The sequence below is a fragment of the Halichoeres trimaculatus genome, unplaced genomic scaffold (assembly GCF_033239565.1).
Source record: "Halichoeres trimaculatus isolate MK-OKI-2021-1 unplaced genomic scaffold, fHalTri1.1 fHalTri1_scaffold_15, whole genome shotgun sequence".
Taxonomy (NCBI): domain Eukaryota; kingdom Metazoa; phylum Chordata; class Actinopteri; order Labriformes; family Labridae; genus Halichoeres; species Halichoeres trimaculatus.
This window is the reverse complement of record NW_027437193.1, coordinates 26,467,668-26,483,369: the sequence shown is the minus strand read 5'-3', so window position 1 is coordinate 26,483,369 and position 15,702 is coordinate 26,467,668. Positions and strand designations below refer to the sequence as shown.

Here is a 15,702-nt window from a genome sequence, read left to right as displayed (position 1 = left end):
GCATAGAGTGCAAATGTGTGTATGTGGAAGTGTATAGGTGTGTGCGTGCGTGCGTGTGTGTGTTTGACCCACTTTATCCACCGGAATGGTGCCTCCCTCATGGAGCTGGAGCCAGGAAATTGTGGTTGCCTAGCAGTTCTACATCTACGGTGCAAAGTTTGAAGACGTGTTGCTCGGCTGTTGTGCCGTCTGCTGCTGCTCCAAATTCCAGACGCACAGCAACTTGTGAAAAAAGCACACATTTTCCTTGTAGTGCTCCAGGTGGCAACGTTGACGGTTCAACATGTCGGTCGCAGGACTCAGAAAGCAGTTTTACAAAGCGAGTCAGGTAAACGAGCGACTTTTCTAAACATTCACTGTTAGCCAAGTTAGCCTTTCGAGCTAGCACCATCGTAGCTATTTTTATTGAGAGTTCACGCTAACTTTGGGTGTTAACGTGAAAAAACGCTCAGGTGCGACAGGAAAAACAGCTTTTATTGTTTAAGATGTGTTATATTAAAAGCTGTTTCTCTTGGGACGTACAGGTCCACTTAGCTCAATTGTTATTAGACTTCTTTACGACTGTCAAAGGTGATGTAGCTCAATAACGTCAACATTAGCCTGTAATGTCAAATTAGCTTACGCTAATCTAAAGGCTAAGTAAGTTAAAGTTAATGTTTGAAATGCCTCCAACACCTTTTACCTCGTTTTCTGGGGTTGGGCTGGCTGAATGCACTCAAAACTTACTTTCTCAAAGTTTATGCCGCCCGTCGTCGATGACCTAGTTGTTATTTACTTAGAATTTGCAGTTTTGTTATGGTGCAGCTGGTATTCCTGAATGTACGCTCATGTAACACTAAAGGGCACTTTCGACAATTATTTGCAGGAAACTTGAGCAATATGAATGGTAATGCTAGTTACCTCTGACATGCTGGATTACGCGAGATATGTCATGACATTTTGACGAGTGTGTTATTGTAACAATACAACACCTGTTAGAGCATCCTTAATGTTTTTTGACGATCTGCAAGCCCTTCAATTTTACCATTTGTTCAAATCAAGCTAACATGAACACTGTATTTCTAGTTACGTGATTACATACATATGATATGTTATGTAAGTTATGTCGTTGTATGACGTGGTTATTTTACACTCCTATAGTTGAATTTATGAAAACAATCTTTATTAACAACAACGAAACCACCCTGAATTACCAATTTAAGAGAAACTTACAGTCTCAGTGTTTTGTTTGAAGTTTAACCCCACAGTTTCCAAACTGAACATGCTGTTGTAAAGTTTTTTTTCCCACTATCAGTATTGTACAGAGTTATATCACAAGTTCTCGCTGAAAACAGATGGATCCTGAAACTAAGAGAGCAAATCAAATATTTAAGCAAACAGAGTGACTTGATGCGGTGTCTTTTAATTGGTGCTTACATGGTGGGTTGACAATCTTGGGAACTATTTAGTGTCCTCTTTCTGAATTTCAATGAGCTGTCATTAGTCTGTGGACTTTTGGGGCAGTTTAGTGTGACCCCTTTAATCATAAAACTCATAAAAACATGGTGAAAGATTCAACATTTGGGGACACCTGTATGATATACTGACCTAACATACCCTGGTATGCAAATGACAGCTCTTAGCTTAGTGGGTGTGTCCTGGAATCCCAATTATGTGGATACTCTAACAAATGTGCTCTTGGTTTATAAGTAATACTGTAGCAACAGATTTAGCAATGAAGGTGACAGCAATTTTTACAAATCAGAAATAGTGTCACCAACGACTCCCACTGCAAAAACTTAGCAGGTGGAGCATACAGCATGTAAATTAGTCATAGACTGAACCTCCTGCTTTGTGTGAAAACTCGCCTTGGGTTATCTTGCCAGTCAGGCTTGGAGAAGAAAGAACAGGGTGGAGTAAGTAAGCCAGTCCTTAAAGGTTGCCCAACAAGCTCCGTGTCACAATGCCATGAAAAATCTGTTTGACTTAATACATGAACAAACAGAGTAATAATAAGTTTAGTTCAGCAAAGGAATGTAACTAACATCATGCACCCAATCAGCACACTTATGATTTCTTCTGTGTGATGGAATCGTTTGATGTCTGTTAACCCAAGCTCCAGTTTTTCCAAGATAAATTTCATATTGTGTCCTCACCTGGATAAGCAGGTGTTCTAGTCATGCAGGATGGAAATCGTGTGTTTGCAGTTATCAAAAAAAGATTGGGCTCTGGTAATGTGTTTGCGTTAGGTTTTCACAAAAACAGGGACAAAATAAAACAAAAGATCCACATATCTGAGTTAAAACGCCGTCTGTGGGACAATAACTCGCTATGCCTGTGGATTGTGTAAGATAGAGGATTGCAGTTTTATGTTTAGAAGGGTTATGACAGCTGCACTGAGTTGAACCAAATGAGAAACACACACACACAAAGGGTCTCTGTTGAGCCTGCCAGCCAACTGCGCAGGAGTCTGTTCCTCCTAAAGGGGCCTAGAGAACGTATGTGCCGTATGTGAATGATGGTATGAATAAGGAAGGGATAGAAAGTCAGAGCTGGCATGTGTGTATAGTAAAAGTATCCATGGATGTGACTCTGAAGTAGGAAACGTGTGTGTGTGTGTGTGTGTGTGTGTGTGTGTGTGTGTGTGTGTGTGTGTGTGTGTGTGTGTGTGTGTGTGTGTGTGTGTGTGTGTGTGTGTGTGTGCTGACCTGATGGAAACAAGGGAAACCTTCTGTGCAAGTCCTTATGGAACAAAAAAAAACAGGACAAAGCACAGTAGAGTTTTCAGAAGTCACTCCTTTGTGAATCTTGAGGAGTTTCTTTTTCTGTGATGTTAAGTTTTCAGCCAAACTTGGTTTGTCTTATGAGCGTGTGTTGATTGTTGAGGTTATTTGCCAAACTGAATAAATGTGATGTGATCATGTTTGCAGATGGTGAGTGAGAAGGTTGGTGGTGCAGAGGGAACCAAACTGGATGAAGAATTTAAAGACCTCGAAAGGGTAAACTAATTACAGCAACGCCTGCAGTAAACTCAGAAAATGTTATTCTCTGTTTCAAAAAGTGAAGTGGTACCAGCATCCTTTATTCCTGTAATTGTCTCAAAAGACAAACATCTGAGTGAGTACTTCCAGGTAGTACTGGTAATTATGTCTTCCTCTGTTCCCACCAGAGAGCAGATGTGACCAGCAGAGCAGTGGTGGAAGTAATTACTAAAACATCAGAGTACCTCCAGCCAAACCCAGCTACAAGAGCTAAGCTCTCCATGCTCAACACAGTTTCCAAAATCCGCGGGCAGGTAAAGAGTCCAGGCTACCCCCAGCCTGAGGGCCTCCTTGGGGAGTGCATGACCAAGTATGGACACGATATGGGCAGGGACACTAACTTTGGTAAGGCAGTTTCTGGATGAGTGTGGTGTGGTATGTAAAGAGTACTACAGACATGCTTCATGGTTTAACACGCTTTGTGATATGTTGGGGTGTGTCCGTGTGCAGGAGGGGCTTTAGTGGACATCGGGGAGTCAATGAAGAGGTTGGCAGAGGTCAAGGACTCCTTAGATATTGATGTTAAGCAGAACTTTATCGACCCACTGCAGGCTGTGGCTGAGAAAGATGTGAAGGACATTCAGGTAAAGTCAAAGAGGTAGTATGCTGTCACACAATTAGACCAGGCTATGAGTAATCACATCTGTTTTTTCTCAGCTCACCAGCAAAATTAGTGTGATAACAGAACAAATCAGAGCAGATCCAGATGTATATTTTTACTGTGCACATTCCCCATAACTATTATAAACAAGGGGAAATAATCATAATTACCTCTGTGAAATCCCAACTCTCGCAGCACCACCTCAAGAAGCTGGAGGGCCGCCGTCTGGACTATGATTATAAAAAGAAACGTCAAGGTAAAATCCCAGATGAAGAGATCAGGCAGGCCCTGGAGAAGTTCCACGAGTCCAAAGAAATGGCTGAGTGCTCCATGCACAACCTGCTCGAAACAGATGTGAGTAGGCTGTGCACATTGAATCCCTGGTCAGTCTTCAGAAGGATTTCAGTCAGTGTATTGCCAACATGGCAGCCTGCCTTTCCTGTGTATTTGGGATTTTGTATTTGTTTAATTTTTGAGTGTTATTTTAACAGAGGTTCAATTGGTGAAAATACAGGTACAATAATGAGAACGCTTATTATCAATGTGCTGGTTAATGTATGAATACTCTAAAGCAAAGCTAAGATCTAAGATCAGTGTTCTTTAACCAAAATGACTTGAATTACAGTTATCCTGCATAAAATGGATGCAACGTAACAGAAAAACATTGTTTGATACCACATAAATTGTCATTAATACATCTTGTGCTGATGTTAAATCCTAATTTTGGTGCATCTTAAATTGTAATTGGCTTTTAAATTCTCTTATCATCTTTGACTTTGTTATGTTAACAGTTGGATCTTTAGATCTGTGACATTTTCTAGGACTGTATAAACATAAAAGTTGCACTAGCAGAGTGGGGGAGTCACAGCCTTTGTTTTTCTACAAGGCAAAGTAAAACAAACAGCAGAGAACATTTTGAGCCATATTCTGAAAGAGACAAAACGTACTGTTACTTCAGAATGCTCTTGAATGTTCTTGTTTGCACAAAGTAACAATGAACAAAGATTAACACTCACTCTCACGGTTGTCAACACAGTAGTTTCTTTTTTTAAATAACCAGTTTAACTTGAAGACTCCTTTTTCCCCTCTAATCCTCTTGTGATTATAGTAGGCCAAGTTATGTCAGGGTATTCAAAATTGGAAAGACATTTGTTGGACAGTGTAACAGTTCATGAAAGACTTCAAGGAATAAATATCTGTGCCAGCAGATATTAGTTTATTGAGTGGTTGATAGATCCGTAGAGTTCACAAATATGTTTTGAGAGCTGCAAAAGCATCTTTTTGTGCCAAGACTGAAAAGTGCTCTATAAATAAATGATGATCGTTATGGTGATTTATAAAGATGTGTTTTTGGTGAGTACTACTGCCTTCATGTGTTGTCTTTTCTTGAGTTTAGGGAAAAGTTAGACAAAAAAGTCTTTCCTTTAATAGACTGCATAAGAGCCTGCTGAAAAACTGGCCTCAGGAACTCTATAATTAGTCATGTTTTTGTGCCTCTTAACAAAATGATGTGAATTCTGACATCTGTTTCTGTTAACTTTTAGTGACAGGTTACACTTTAGCTTTTCAAGACATTATGAATGAGCTCAAGTCTTGTGTTTTTCCACAGTGACTGTCACAAGCTTGCCTAACCTGTTTTGTTTCGGTATTTGCTGTTTCATACCTGCCATCATGAGATGTTAAGACCTAGCAGTACTGACGTGATTGAAACAAAAGAGAGGAATGAAAACAGTGAGGTTGTGAAGAATGCTTTGAATGGTGTCGGTGCATTCTAAAATCATTTCTCTGTTAATGAACTCGTAGGTGGAGCAGGTGAGTCAGCTGTCTTCTCTAGTGGAGTCCCTGCTGCAGTACCACAAACAGGCCTCACAGGTCCTAACGGAGCTTTCTGAAAAACTGAGCGAAAGGTCAGTACCATGACTGTTTGTAGGAGATGGTATTCCTTTTAGGTGTTAAGGCTGTGTCCTCTGGCTCATGACGAGGAATGATTCAGCAGGGTTATATTAACTGTTACACTTCTGACTACAAATAATGAACATTGAGGAACATCTAATTAATTTTTGTACTAAATAACAACTTCAGATGAGTTTTTTTTGCTTTGTAGTCACAGAAAGTATCTGTTCATTCAGTTATGCTGACATCATATATTGTACCTGGCTTTCTCTGTAATCATGCATCCCCTACCTGTCAGTTGATAGATGTGTAATTTTTCAAAATCCTCCTGATCACAGGGTGAATGATGCTCAGTCACGGCCAAAGCGGCAATACACACCCAAGCCAAGACCATCCTTTGACTATGGAGAGGCCGAAGAATCTAACGGTGGATATGCCCCAGCTGCAACAAGTCCTCCAGCTTACTCTGCAGGTATACTTATCTTTTTTATGCTGTAACAGCTGAGAGTGTACTTCTCTTTGAAAGGCCTACTCCCAAGAAGGCTTGCGTGTGAGCAAATCTCATTCTTAAGCATGTGGCTTCTTTCCTTTTTGCGACAAAAAGCAGCCCAAGCACAATATCCTGGTCCATCCTTCCAAAGAACCTCCATCAAGAACAAACCCTGTGAGTTAGACGGATGAAGTTTCCATATCACTTTCAACAATATCAGTTTTCCCCTGAGTCCACATCCTCTGTTCTACAGAGGTTTGTGCATGTCTGTGATGGTTGAGTATCCAACTAACCTTATCTAATGGTGTTTGTAGGGTCAACTGGACTCTGTCAGAGCTCAGACCAAGGCGGGCTTGTCAGAGTGTAAAACTGTCTGAACAAGGCTGCAGATATATAGAATCAGCAAACTATCCTCTGTCATTGTTTTTCATCATTGACCATGTGAAAGTAATCATGGTTTTCAACTTATGCTTACATTTGACAGTGCTTGAAAAACAAACTAATTCTGCTGTTATTCCCTTTGCTGAATTCTATTTATCTGATGGTCTTTGATCAACTGAAGCTTCTGAAACTCAAGAGACAGCACAGTGTGCCACATGCTGTAAAGATCATATAGGAATGATCAGTGGTTGACTCATATTCAATTCTTAATTCAAACGCAAGTATTATGACATAAAAATTTAAATGTATCATTATGGTTTAAAGAAGATAGTTTCATGTCAGAAGAATAATTGTTGATCTTGAGGTTCAGAAGATTTCTTTCCTCCTAGACTGATGACTAACCTGAACAATGTTCTTTTTTAACAGTTTGTTTCATGGTCTGTTCCTGAGATCTACTCGGAAATGTTCTGGTGTCACCACATAAAATATTTTCTAAGATGAATAAACTCATCCATGACAAATTGTCATACTGTTTTCGCATAGTGACAGTTTTTGTTGAATTTTTCACCCTCTGCCTTTCTCTCTGTGTCTCTCTGCAGCTGAGCCGTGCTGCAAAGCCCTGTACGACTTTGAGCCAGAGAACGACGGTGAGCTTGGCTTCCGTGAGGGTGACATCATCACCTTGGTGAGCCAGATCGATGAGAACTGGTTTGAGGGAAGCATACGTGGTAAATCTGGATACTTCCCCCACAACTACGTTGAAGTTATGGTGCCTCTGTAATAAAAACAGCCAGGCAAGAGAGGGACAGCCAGATGAAGGGGGGGATAGCAAAGTATCTTAAATAATCCAACGATATCGTCTCATTGTTTTTGTTAAGGGGTAAACATCTCCAGCTAGGAACCTAATTTTAGTCTTTACTGGTAAAGCAACGTTTTTTTTTTATTCCATTGGATTAGATAAAGGTTAAATGGATTCTTTGTAAATTGTAAAAGCGATTGGTCAGAAAAAGCAGCTAAAATAAGGGTGCATTCTCTATGATGTAACTATTGACATCCATTCTTTATGCACCTGTGCACTTTGTACACTACACCTCCATCATCTGAATGGATGAAGAATGATCATGAGGGAATGACGTTTATAACTTCTCCAGAAGTATCCATAAACACTAAGAAGTGCAAATGCTTTATTCTTATCCTCTTAGCCTTTAAAACTGTGTGTAAAAGACATTTTCTGAAGTTGTTAATATCGGTACTGCACACATGCATTCAAATGCAGTGTTTTCTACACTCCCAGTTTTCACATATGCTTGTGTAACGTCATTGTAGTCGGTGAGAGCCAACATGGAGGACCAACTGCCTTTTGTCAGTTTTATTTGTCATATACTGCCCCCTGGTGGCAAAGAGCTCATGCTTGGCCATTTGACTCGAGGCAATTACTGGTTTCTAATACCTCATACAAAATCCATACTTGGGGGCTTATCTTTGGTTTCCATGTTGATGTTTACCTTCATTATGTGAATATGACAAGAGTAAGTCAGCAAGTAATTCCAACCTACTGCTGTATGGAGCACTATTTAAATTTTAATTTCACACTACATGTGGGCAAAGAAAATGAGGAGGTCTAAAAAATCTTAGCTTGGTTTCTTGGTGACAAAAATATGATTTTATGGCTGATATGCATGGACTTCCAGATAGATCACTTTTAGAATCTGAGTCCAACCCAAGAGTGCACAGTTGTTTCACCAATAGCTCCTTCTTTCACTGCACTCCGCTGTTTCCTCACAGAGCTGATGCCAAAGAAAAGTTGTTTGTTGCCTGAGGCTGCTTTCTGAACTTGAACATAGTTTGCAGAGCTAATGTTTCATGTTCAATTAATCATTCAATGGTGGTAAATACAAAAAAAATATTTTCTCTTTTATTTAGTGTATATTTCATGGAAGGGCAGCTGACCCGTGTTCCCTCTTTTTTTAAAACTAAATGTAATATGATTCAGCCCCTGCACTAATATTTTCAGCACACCAAAGCCATAAGCACACATCCCACAGATCCTCTGTTTTCTCCACTGATACCGCTGGCGGTGTCACTCACAATGCTTTTAGGCTTTGTACACAACTGTTTGTAACCAAAATTGCAATCTGATTTATTTTCCATACAAAATGTTGAGGTTAAGCTTGGCTTTCTGCTCTAACATCTCATTTGGAGCATGGAAATTAATCTGATGTGCTTTGGCTGTTTTTCTACCTGTCTCAGTTTTCAGGCTGAAACTGTACACCACACGTGACAGAAAATACTATCTCCAAACTATTGTGTACAGATTTTCCTCACAATGAGTAAGGTCTGCACACAAAAGGTGGTTTCAGTTTCAATTATACCCACTACAAGGTGACTGTGAAGAACAAGAATGTTTGTGCTGTTCACTAAAATGCCAACTTTTCCCCCTTGTCATGATCCCCTTGTTAGACCACCCCCTGCCCCACTCATCCCTCCCATCTCTGGTTTAACGGGTAGTGGAACAGACAGGTCTTTTCAGCTGGGGAGGGCACACAGCGGTGGATTATACCCTCCCACTCTCTACTAGTCTTTATTCACCAGCTGCCCCAGTGCCCCTGCCCCCTCTCTCATTATCCTCAGCATCCCAATCCCATGGTGCCTCTGGAGCTCAGCCTCCTGGTCCATCTCTGGTATAATCTCCCCATTGTTGTCATAGCATGGGCCCCTTGAATGATATATTTGCATGCCTGCTATGTTATTCATGTTGTGTGTATGGCCAGAGGCTGTGCTGAGCAATAACTGTGTGGTTCAGGTGTGCGTTTACATGCCTCATTACACCAAATCCAAAAGCACAGAGTTTGAAAGGGGAAATGAGGAGAGGGGGGTTTCAGGTTGAGCTATTATGTGGCTTGTATGTTATTGGAGGTGAATAATGTTATGGAACAAAGAACCAGGATCAATTTTTATGTGCTGCTGTCACAGCGGAAATATTTTTCTGAATGCTATGGCTGACATTGAGAGTAATGCTGCATTCTGTGATAGCTTGTTTTGTCTGGCTCCAGGTTGCAATATTGATAAATGAAGTATTATCAGAATTTAAAGCTTTATTTTATTATACCAAATGTTAATGAATATGTCTGTCAAAATTTAACTTGCTTTGCATGTGTCTTCATTACAGCCTCTTGTGTCTTAAGCAATGCTATATTTTTGCAACTGTGACATGTTGGGAGACCAAAAGTGGGACTATCCTGGATTATCTTTGGGATATTTAGATTACCTCTACACTTTATGTAATCTTCTTTGTATTAAGTATTGTATATTTTTATTACTATGTGAAGGGGAATGAATGCTGTTCTTCAAATAAATATTTCAAAATATGACTTCTGGTGTGTCTTAATATTGTGTGAAATAATATTCCTAAAACTGAATTATTTAGAAATTTTATCCAAAGAAATTTGTTTACAGAGCCACAAAATACGGAGGAGTAAGGCTTATGATATGCAGCTCCACTGTTTTGCTTTGGGGTTTTTTTATCCACCTCTTGACGTGTTGTTATGTCGTTAAATTTCTGTTTTGGACGTTTATCCCCCAACCATTAAATTTTAAGACTGCACCACCACCCATCTGCATGATCCCCTGTCACAGCAGGCTACAGCAGCCAGCTGTTGGGCTCCTGCCACAGCACTATCTCATCGGGGAAGGCGTGTCACTCCCCCGAATTACTCAGCGCCCCCTTTGTCCTCGGTCGGTGCCCAGCCAGCGACACTCATGGCGGCTGCACCCGTCAGACAGCGCCCTGGGCCGGGGGGACCCCGGGCGCAGCTCCCACCTTGCTACTACGAGGGCTACCTGGAGAAGCGAGGACCGAAGGAAAAGGTAGGTTGGTCCGCCGCTGATCCAGTGCCATGTTGTTTCCTGTTGTGTGCCGTAGATAGCGATGGTCAGTGTGTGTGTGTGAAAGAGAGTGCTCCTCCACACCGGCTGATCCCCCATTTCCAGTGAACTGTCAACTTCCTTATTGTGTAGAATGGGCGAGGTGAGCCTGGGGCTGGTGGGGATTTTTTTTTCCCACATTGCGAATAACATAGCCTATATTTAATTTTTGTGCTGTAAAGTTCGGTTCTTCAAGAGTCTGACAGGGAGGCAAAACGACCTGTCAAAGACGACTGCCGCGAAATCATAGCATGGAAAAATCAAACCACCTGAATCATTTGTGGACAAATTATGATGCACTGGTTACTTCTAGCTGCGGTCGAATAAACCGAAAGACTACTAAGCTTTATCAGCACCTGAAATCTTTGCAGACTGAGATTTAAACTGTTATGCTGTCATAATTTGACAACCCTGATCCACTGTTTTGACACATCTCTAATACTAAGCTGGACACAGTGAATCTGACAATATCAGACAGAATCCTATTGCATTTGTTTTTTGTTTTTGTTTTTTTCCTTCATTTCATTACATGCACAAAAAGAAGGTGAAAATTTATAGTATGCCCTCCCCCCAGACCCACCCTCTCTCATTAGGCTCATTTTAATGCAATATAGACATGTAATGTGAGCCTGGCTCAGGTGCAGGGAATTGCCCTGGTCCGTGTCCACAGATTGAGAGCAGCTGTGGTTCCATCTCTTGGGACAGGAAATATCCATTACACACATGTGGTCAAACTCCTTGATTTGCATGTTGTCTTATTTCTCTGTATGGCAGGCATCCAGGCGACTGTGGACCTGTCTGTGCGGCAATTCCCTGTATTTCTTCAACAATGCCAAGGATGCCCATGTAAGTTTTCACATTATAAACTCAGTACATGTGAATTTTTCTTTGTGCGTCATAGTTTGCACACTGTTATGTTGTGTGTTTTTAAGTATGTGGAAAAGCTGGACCTCGGCGGGTTTGTGTCACTGAAGGACGACTGCAGCCGAGACAGGAACCTGGAGGCAGCAAGACTCATCCTGCGCATGAAGGATGGAGAGACCAAACTTACGGTAATTCATTTATTCACATTCATACATGTTCATAAAAATACAAGCATTTTACAGGGTGTCAAAGTACTATTGTGTTTCCCAGGCACCTAACTTGGAATCAAGAGAGCTCTGGAAAGGTTTCCTCTACTCAGTCATAGATGTAGGTATTCATCTTTTGCACTTTCTTATTATATCTATTCTCTCTATCTCCTTTGCATCAGCTTACCAATACTCTCCTTTTTGTGCCGTCACAGCTCAACGTCCCCTCCTGTCTCACGCTGCTGCCTGGCCAGCTGCAGATGCTGAAGGAGGTAGTGGACAAAGAAAGATCCAGGCGGAGATCTCGCACCCCAACACGTGCTCCTCCCTCTCCCCTCTCCGTGCCTTTAGTGGGAGAAATTCCCCCGTGAGTTTTCCTCCTGTGTTGCCTCCAGTGAGTGTGTGCACGACTGTATTGCCATCCATAACATGCATCTGCACACTTGCAGGTGTTTTCGACCAGTGTCTCGAACAGAAGCTGAAGTCCTCTTAGAGAGACACCCCGACTGTGGGAACATGCTGCTCCGTCCAGGCAGAGATGGGTGCTCGCTGGCTGTCACCACACGTCAGGACCTGAATGGGTAAACACCTGCTGGGCATCTGCACACAACAACTACAGAGTGATGGTCAGACGTTATGAACTGCTAACACCCTGTATCTCTCCTTTCACTCCAGGTCAGTGTTCAGACATTATCGTGTCACACAGAGGGACCAGGGCGGTTATGTGATTGATGTAGAAAATCCTGTAAGTGTACAAGTTTTCTACTTGACCAAAAAATTTTAAGACGCTTTGGTTCTATTTTACAAAGATTCTCTGGTTGTTTCAATCCAAGACTGTGCTGTTAAAGATGACGAGGCAACAGAAACAAATGGGAGCAATGCTTTGAGACTGCTGCAGTCATAATGTCTCAGTCTGTGTGTTCCCTGTGCTACTAGCATACATAAAGCTTTGGGCGTTTTAATACAGCAGGTCTCTTTCTCTAGATTCCCTGTGCTACACTTCACGATGTGATCGACGCCCTCGTAGAGAAAACAGCAGGAACTCTTCAGCCGTTTTTACTGGAGGAGCCTTACGAGGAGAATATCAGTGAGACCCTCCATGCACCACACAAATATCTGCATTATATCTTTGCCTTTCCTCTGCTTTTTTTTTTTTAAACAAACTAATAAGAAAAAGTGAAAATATTTTGCTGTCTTCAGCATACGTTTCTGCCAATGACGAGAATGGAGAGAGGATCCTCCACACAGCCCCAACCAGCCCCCTGCCAAAGGCTCCTGCCCTGCCTCCAAAACAAGGCTTGTCTCAGTGATATTAAGCTACAGTTATACACTCACCAGCCACTTTATTAGGTTCACCTTGCTAGTTCTGGGTTGGACCCCCTTTTGCCTTCAGATCTGCCTTAAACCTTGGTGGCATAGATTCAACAAGGTACTGGAAACATACCTCAGAGAGTTTGGTCCATATTGACATGATAGCATCACACAGTTGCTGCAGATTTGTCAGCTGAACATCCATGATGAGAATCTCCTGTTCCACCACATCCCAAAGGTGATCTATTGGATTGAGATCTGGGGACTGTGGAGGACATTTGAGTACAGGGAACTCATTGTCATGTTGAAGAAACCAGTCTGAGATGATTCCAGCTTTATGACATGGAGCGTTATCCTGCTGGAAGTAGCCATCAGAAGATGGGTACACTGTGCTCGTAAAGGGATGGACATGGTCAGCAACAATACTCAGGTAGGCTGTGGACTTTAAACCATGCTCAGTTGGTACGAAGGGGCCCAAAGTGAGCCAAGAAAATATCCCCCACACCATTACACCAGCAGCAGCAGCCTGAACCGTTGATACAAGGCAGGATGGATCCATGCTTTCATGTTGTTGACGCCAAATTCTGACCCTACCATCTGAATGTGGAGCAGAAATCCAGACTCATCAGACCAGGCAACGTTTTTCCAATTTTCCATTGTCCAGTTTTGGTGTTGCTGTATGAATCGTAGCCTCAGTTTCCTGTTCTTAGCTGACAGGAGGGTCACCCGGTGTGGTCTTCTGCTGCTGTAGCCCATCTGCCTCAAGGTTGGACGTGTTGTACGTTCAGAGATGCTCTTCTGCAGACCTCGGTTGTAACCAGTGGTTATTTGAGTTACTGTTGTCTTTCTATCAGCTCCAACCAGTCTGTCCATTGTCCTCTGACCTCTGGCATCAACAAGACATTTTGTCCCACAGAACTGCTGCTCACTGGATATTTTCTCTTTTTGGGACCATTCTCTGTAAACCCTAGAGATGGTTGTTGGTTAAAATCCCAGTAGATCAGCAGTTTCTGAAATACTCAGACCAGCCCGTCTGGCACCAACAACCATGCCATGTTCAAAGTCCCTTAAATCACCTTTTTTCCCCATTCTGATGCTCTGTTTGAACTGCGGCAGATCATCTTGACCATGTCTTCATGACTAAATGCGTTGAGTTGCTGCCATGTGATTGGCTGATTAGAAATTTGCGCTAATGAGCAGTTAGACAGGTGTGCCTAATAAAGTGGCCAGTGGGTGTATATTCCTATAATAATAACAAAAATAATAGGGATAATGATGATGACAATAACTGCTGTATTCTGCTGCAGATCGTTGGTGCAGCAGCCCATTGTCCAGGTCCCCTGCCCCTGACCGTCGTATCCTGACTTCATCAGTACCAGCCTCGCCCACCAACCCCATGCGACGCCTCATCCTCTCCCCTTCACCTCTTGCACAGAGTGAGTGGCACAGCTCAACTAATGCTGCAGTCAGATCCCAATTTTTTACCAGCAACATTCCAGCTACATGTTTTCAGATTTCAAGTGCGGGCATCTAAGTCTGTTTCATACATCTGTCCACAGCACTCAATGAAGAACTCAAAATTAAGCTGGAAAAGAGACGAGCCAGCCAGGAGTGACTTAATCATAAGGCTCATCCTCCTGTCACAGCATCTTTACTCTTCAGTGCCAAATAACTTCTCACCGCAGCTATGTATTCATCCTGTGCCTTCAAGGTGGAAGACAACGGACTACAAACACCACTTTCTTGAAGGGGATGCAAAATGCGCTGAGTTTCATTCCTCTGGTCTGGCAACAAAGTTTTTGGACTTGATCATTAGATGGACTTTGATGGGCTCTGAGAGAGCAGGACAGGCTGCTAAACACTGGATTAGGTTCATGACAAGCCTCATGAAATGCTGCCCGTCCTTTGGTTGGAGTAACAATCCATTTGCCTTGTGTCTTCTTACATTATACTGTTTACAAACTGTCTCGAAGAAAAATAAGAAAGTGCGACATTAAATTAAAGGTACAGTGTGCAGTATTTGTCAGCATTTAGCAGAATATGGAATATAAACATATTTAAATTAGTGTATAATCACCTGGATGTAAATATTGTCTTATTAGTAAATTACACAAGCTTTTTCAAGACTTGATAAGGATCCCCTTACTTGGAGGTCACCACCTTGCTCTGGCATACTGTTTCTACAGTAGCATGGACAGAATAGTTAAGGCCAATCACATTTTCATATTCAGTGTGTGGCCAATGAAATGTACTGGTTGAAAGAGGGAGAAGAATAAGATGAGTTGCTGTTGTGCAAAAAACTATTAGTATGAACGGATGTTTTTAATGGTAAAAACTTGACAGTTGAAGAGTCGTACTCATCATGCATCTTAGGAGCACTTTGTCCCTGCAGGCCACCACTGAGTAATTTAATGAGAATCTGACTACTAACATTCAGCTATAAACTCCCATTTCTACACACTGTACCTTTAATATGTCTTAAAAGTAAAAAAAAACAAAAAAAAAAACCACTCACTGTATTAAGATGACTGGCAGCTGAGAAGCATTGAAACATGCTTGGCCACCAACTGAGCCTGATATCTGATGCCAAGATCAACACCTGAGAAACTTTATCAGCTCTGAACCTGAAATGAGCCCAATCAGGTTTAGGCTCAGCAATCGTCTCCATTGACATAATTGTGTGTACTGTGACTGGGAAAAAATGAAATGTGTGTGAAAACAGTTGAACGAGCCAGAAACTGTGAACTGCACAATCTCCACCTGCTGCTCTGGCATGCTGTTTGTGGTTAATAAGCAACCATTGATGTATTGTTAATTCAAGGACACTGTACTGTTTGACTGTACTGTTGGTGCTTATTTTATAAGTGTTTCTTAATCTTTGCCACTGTGTACGTGCTACTGTAAGGTGCTATGACTCACCCATGCTTAGACCTGCCTGAAAGCGGCAGGTGACTTCTTCAGCCAAATCCTTCTACTATATTCAAATCCAAAGGGCACCCTCTAGTGGCATGG

The 15,702-nt window shown here is 41.9% G+C and overlaps 2 protein-coding genes across 3 annotated transcripts; both read left to right on the top strand.

The window, feature by feature from the left end:
• The first annotated feature begins 86 nt into the window (after positions 1-86).
• On the top strand, positions 87-9,712 carry LOC141804327 (endophilin-A2-like). 2 transcript variants are annotated; one of them, XM_074688695.1, is made up of 8 exons: positions 87-328; positions 2,910-2,978; positions 3,149-3,365; positions 3,471-3,604; positions 3,817-3,975; positions 5,425-5,528; positions 5,853-5,986; positions 6,985-9,712. In XM_074688695.1, exons 1-8 carry the CDS (start codon positions 284-286, stop codon positions 7,164-7,166), a joined length of 1,044 nt encoding a protein of 347 aa, XP_074544796.1. In that variant the 5' UTR covers positions 87-283; the 3' UTR covers positions 7,167-9,712. The 2 variants fall into 2 exon arrangements, with proteins under 2 accessions (XP_074544796.1, XP_074544797.1); XM_074688696.1 differs by lacking the exon at positions 3,817-3,975.
• A 316-nt stretch (positions 9,713-10,028) lies between these two features.
• stap2a (signal transducing adaptor family member 2a) lies at positions 10,029-15,197 on the top strand. The gene is made up of 11 exons (XM_074688694.1): positions 10,029-10,252; positions 11,084-11,155; positions 11,242-11,361; positions 11,444-11,500; positions 11,595-11,746; positions 11,829-11,960; positions 12,055-12,124; positions 12,364-12,466; positions 12,580-12,675; positions 13,998-14,126; positions 14,250-15,197. Exons 1-11 carry the CDS (start codon positions 10,145-10,147, stop codon positions 14,303-14,305), a joined length of 1,095 nt encoding a protein of 364 aa, XP_074544795.1. The 5' UTR covers positions 10,029-10,144; the 3' UTR covers positions 14,306-15,197.
• The last annotated feature ends 505 nt before the right edge of the window (positions 15,198-15,702 follow it).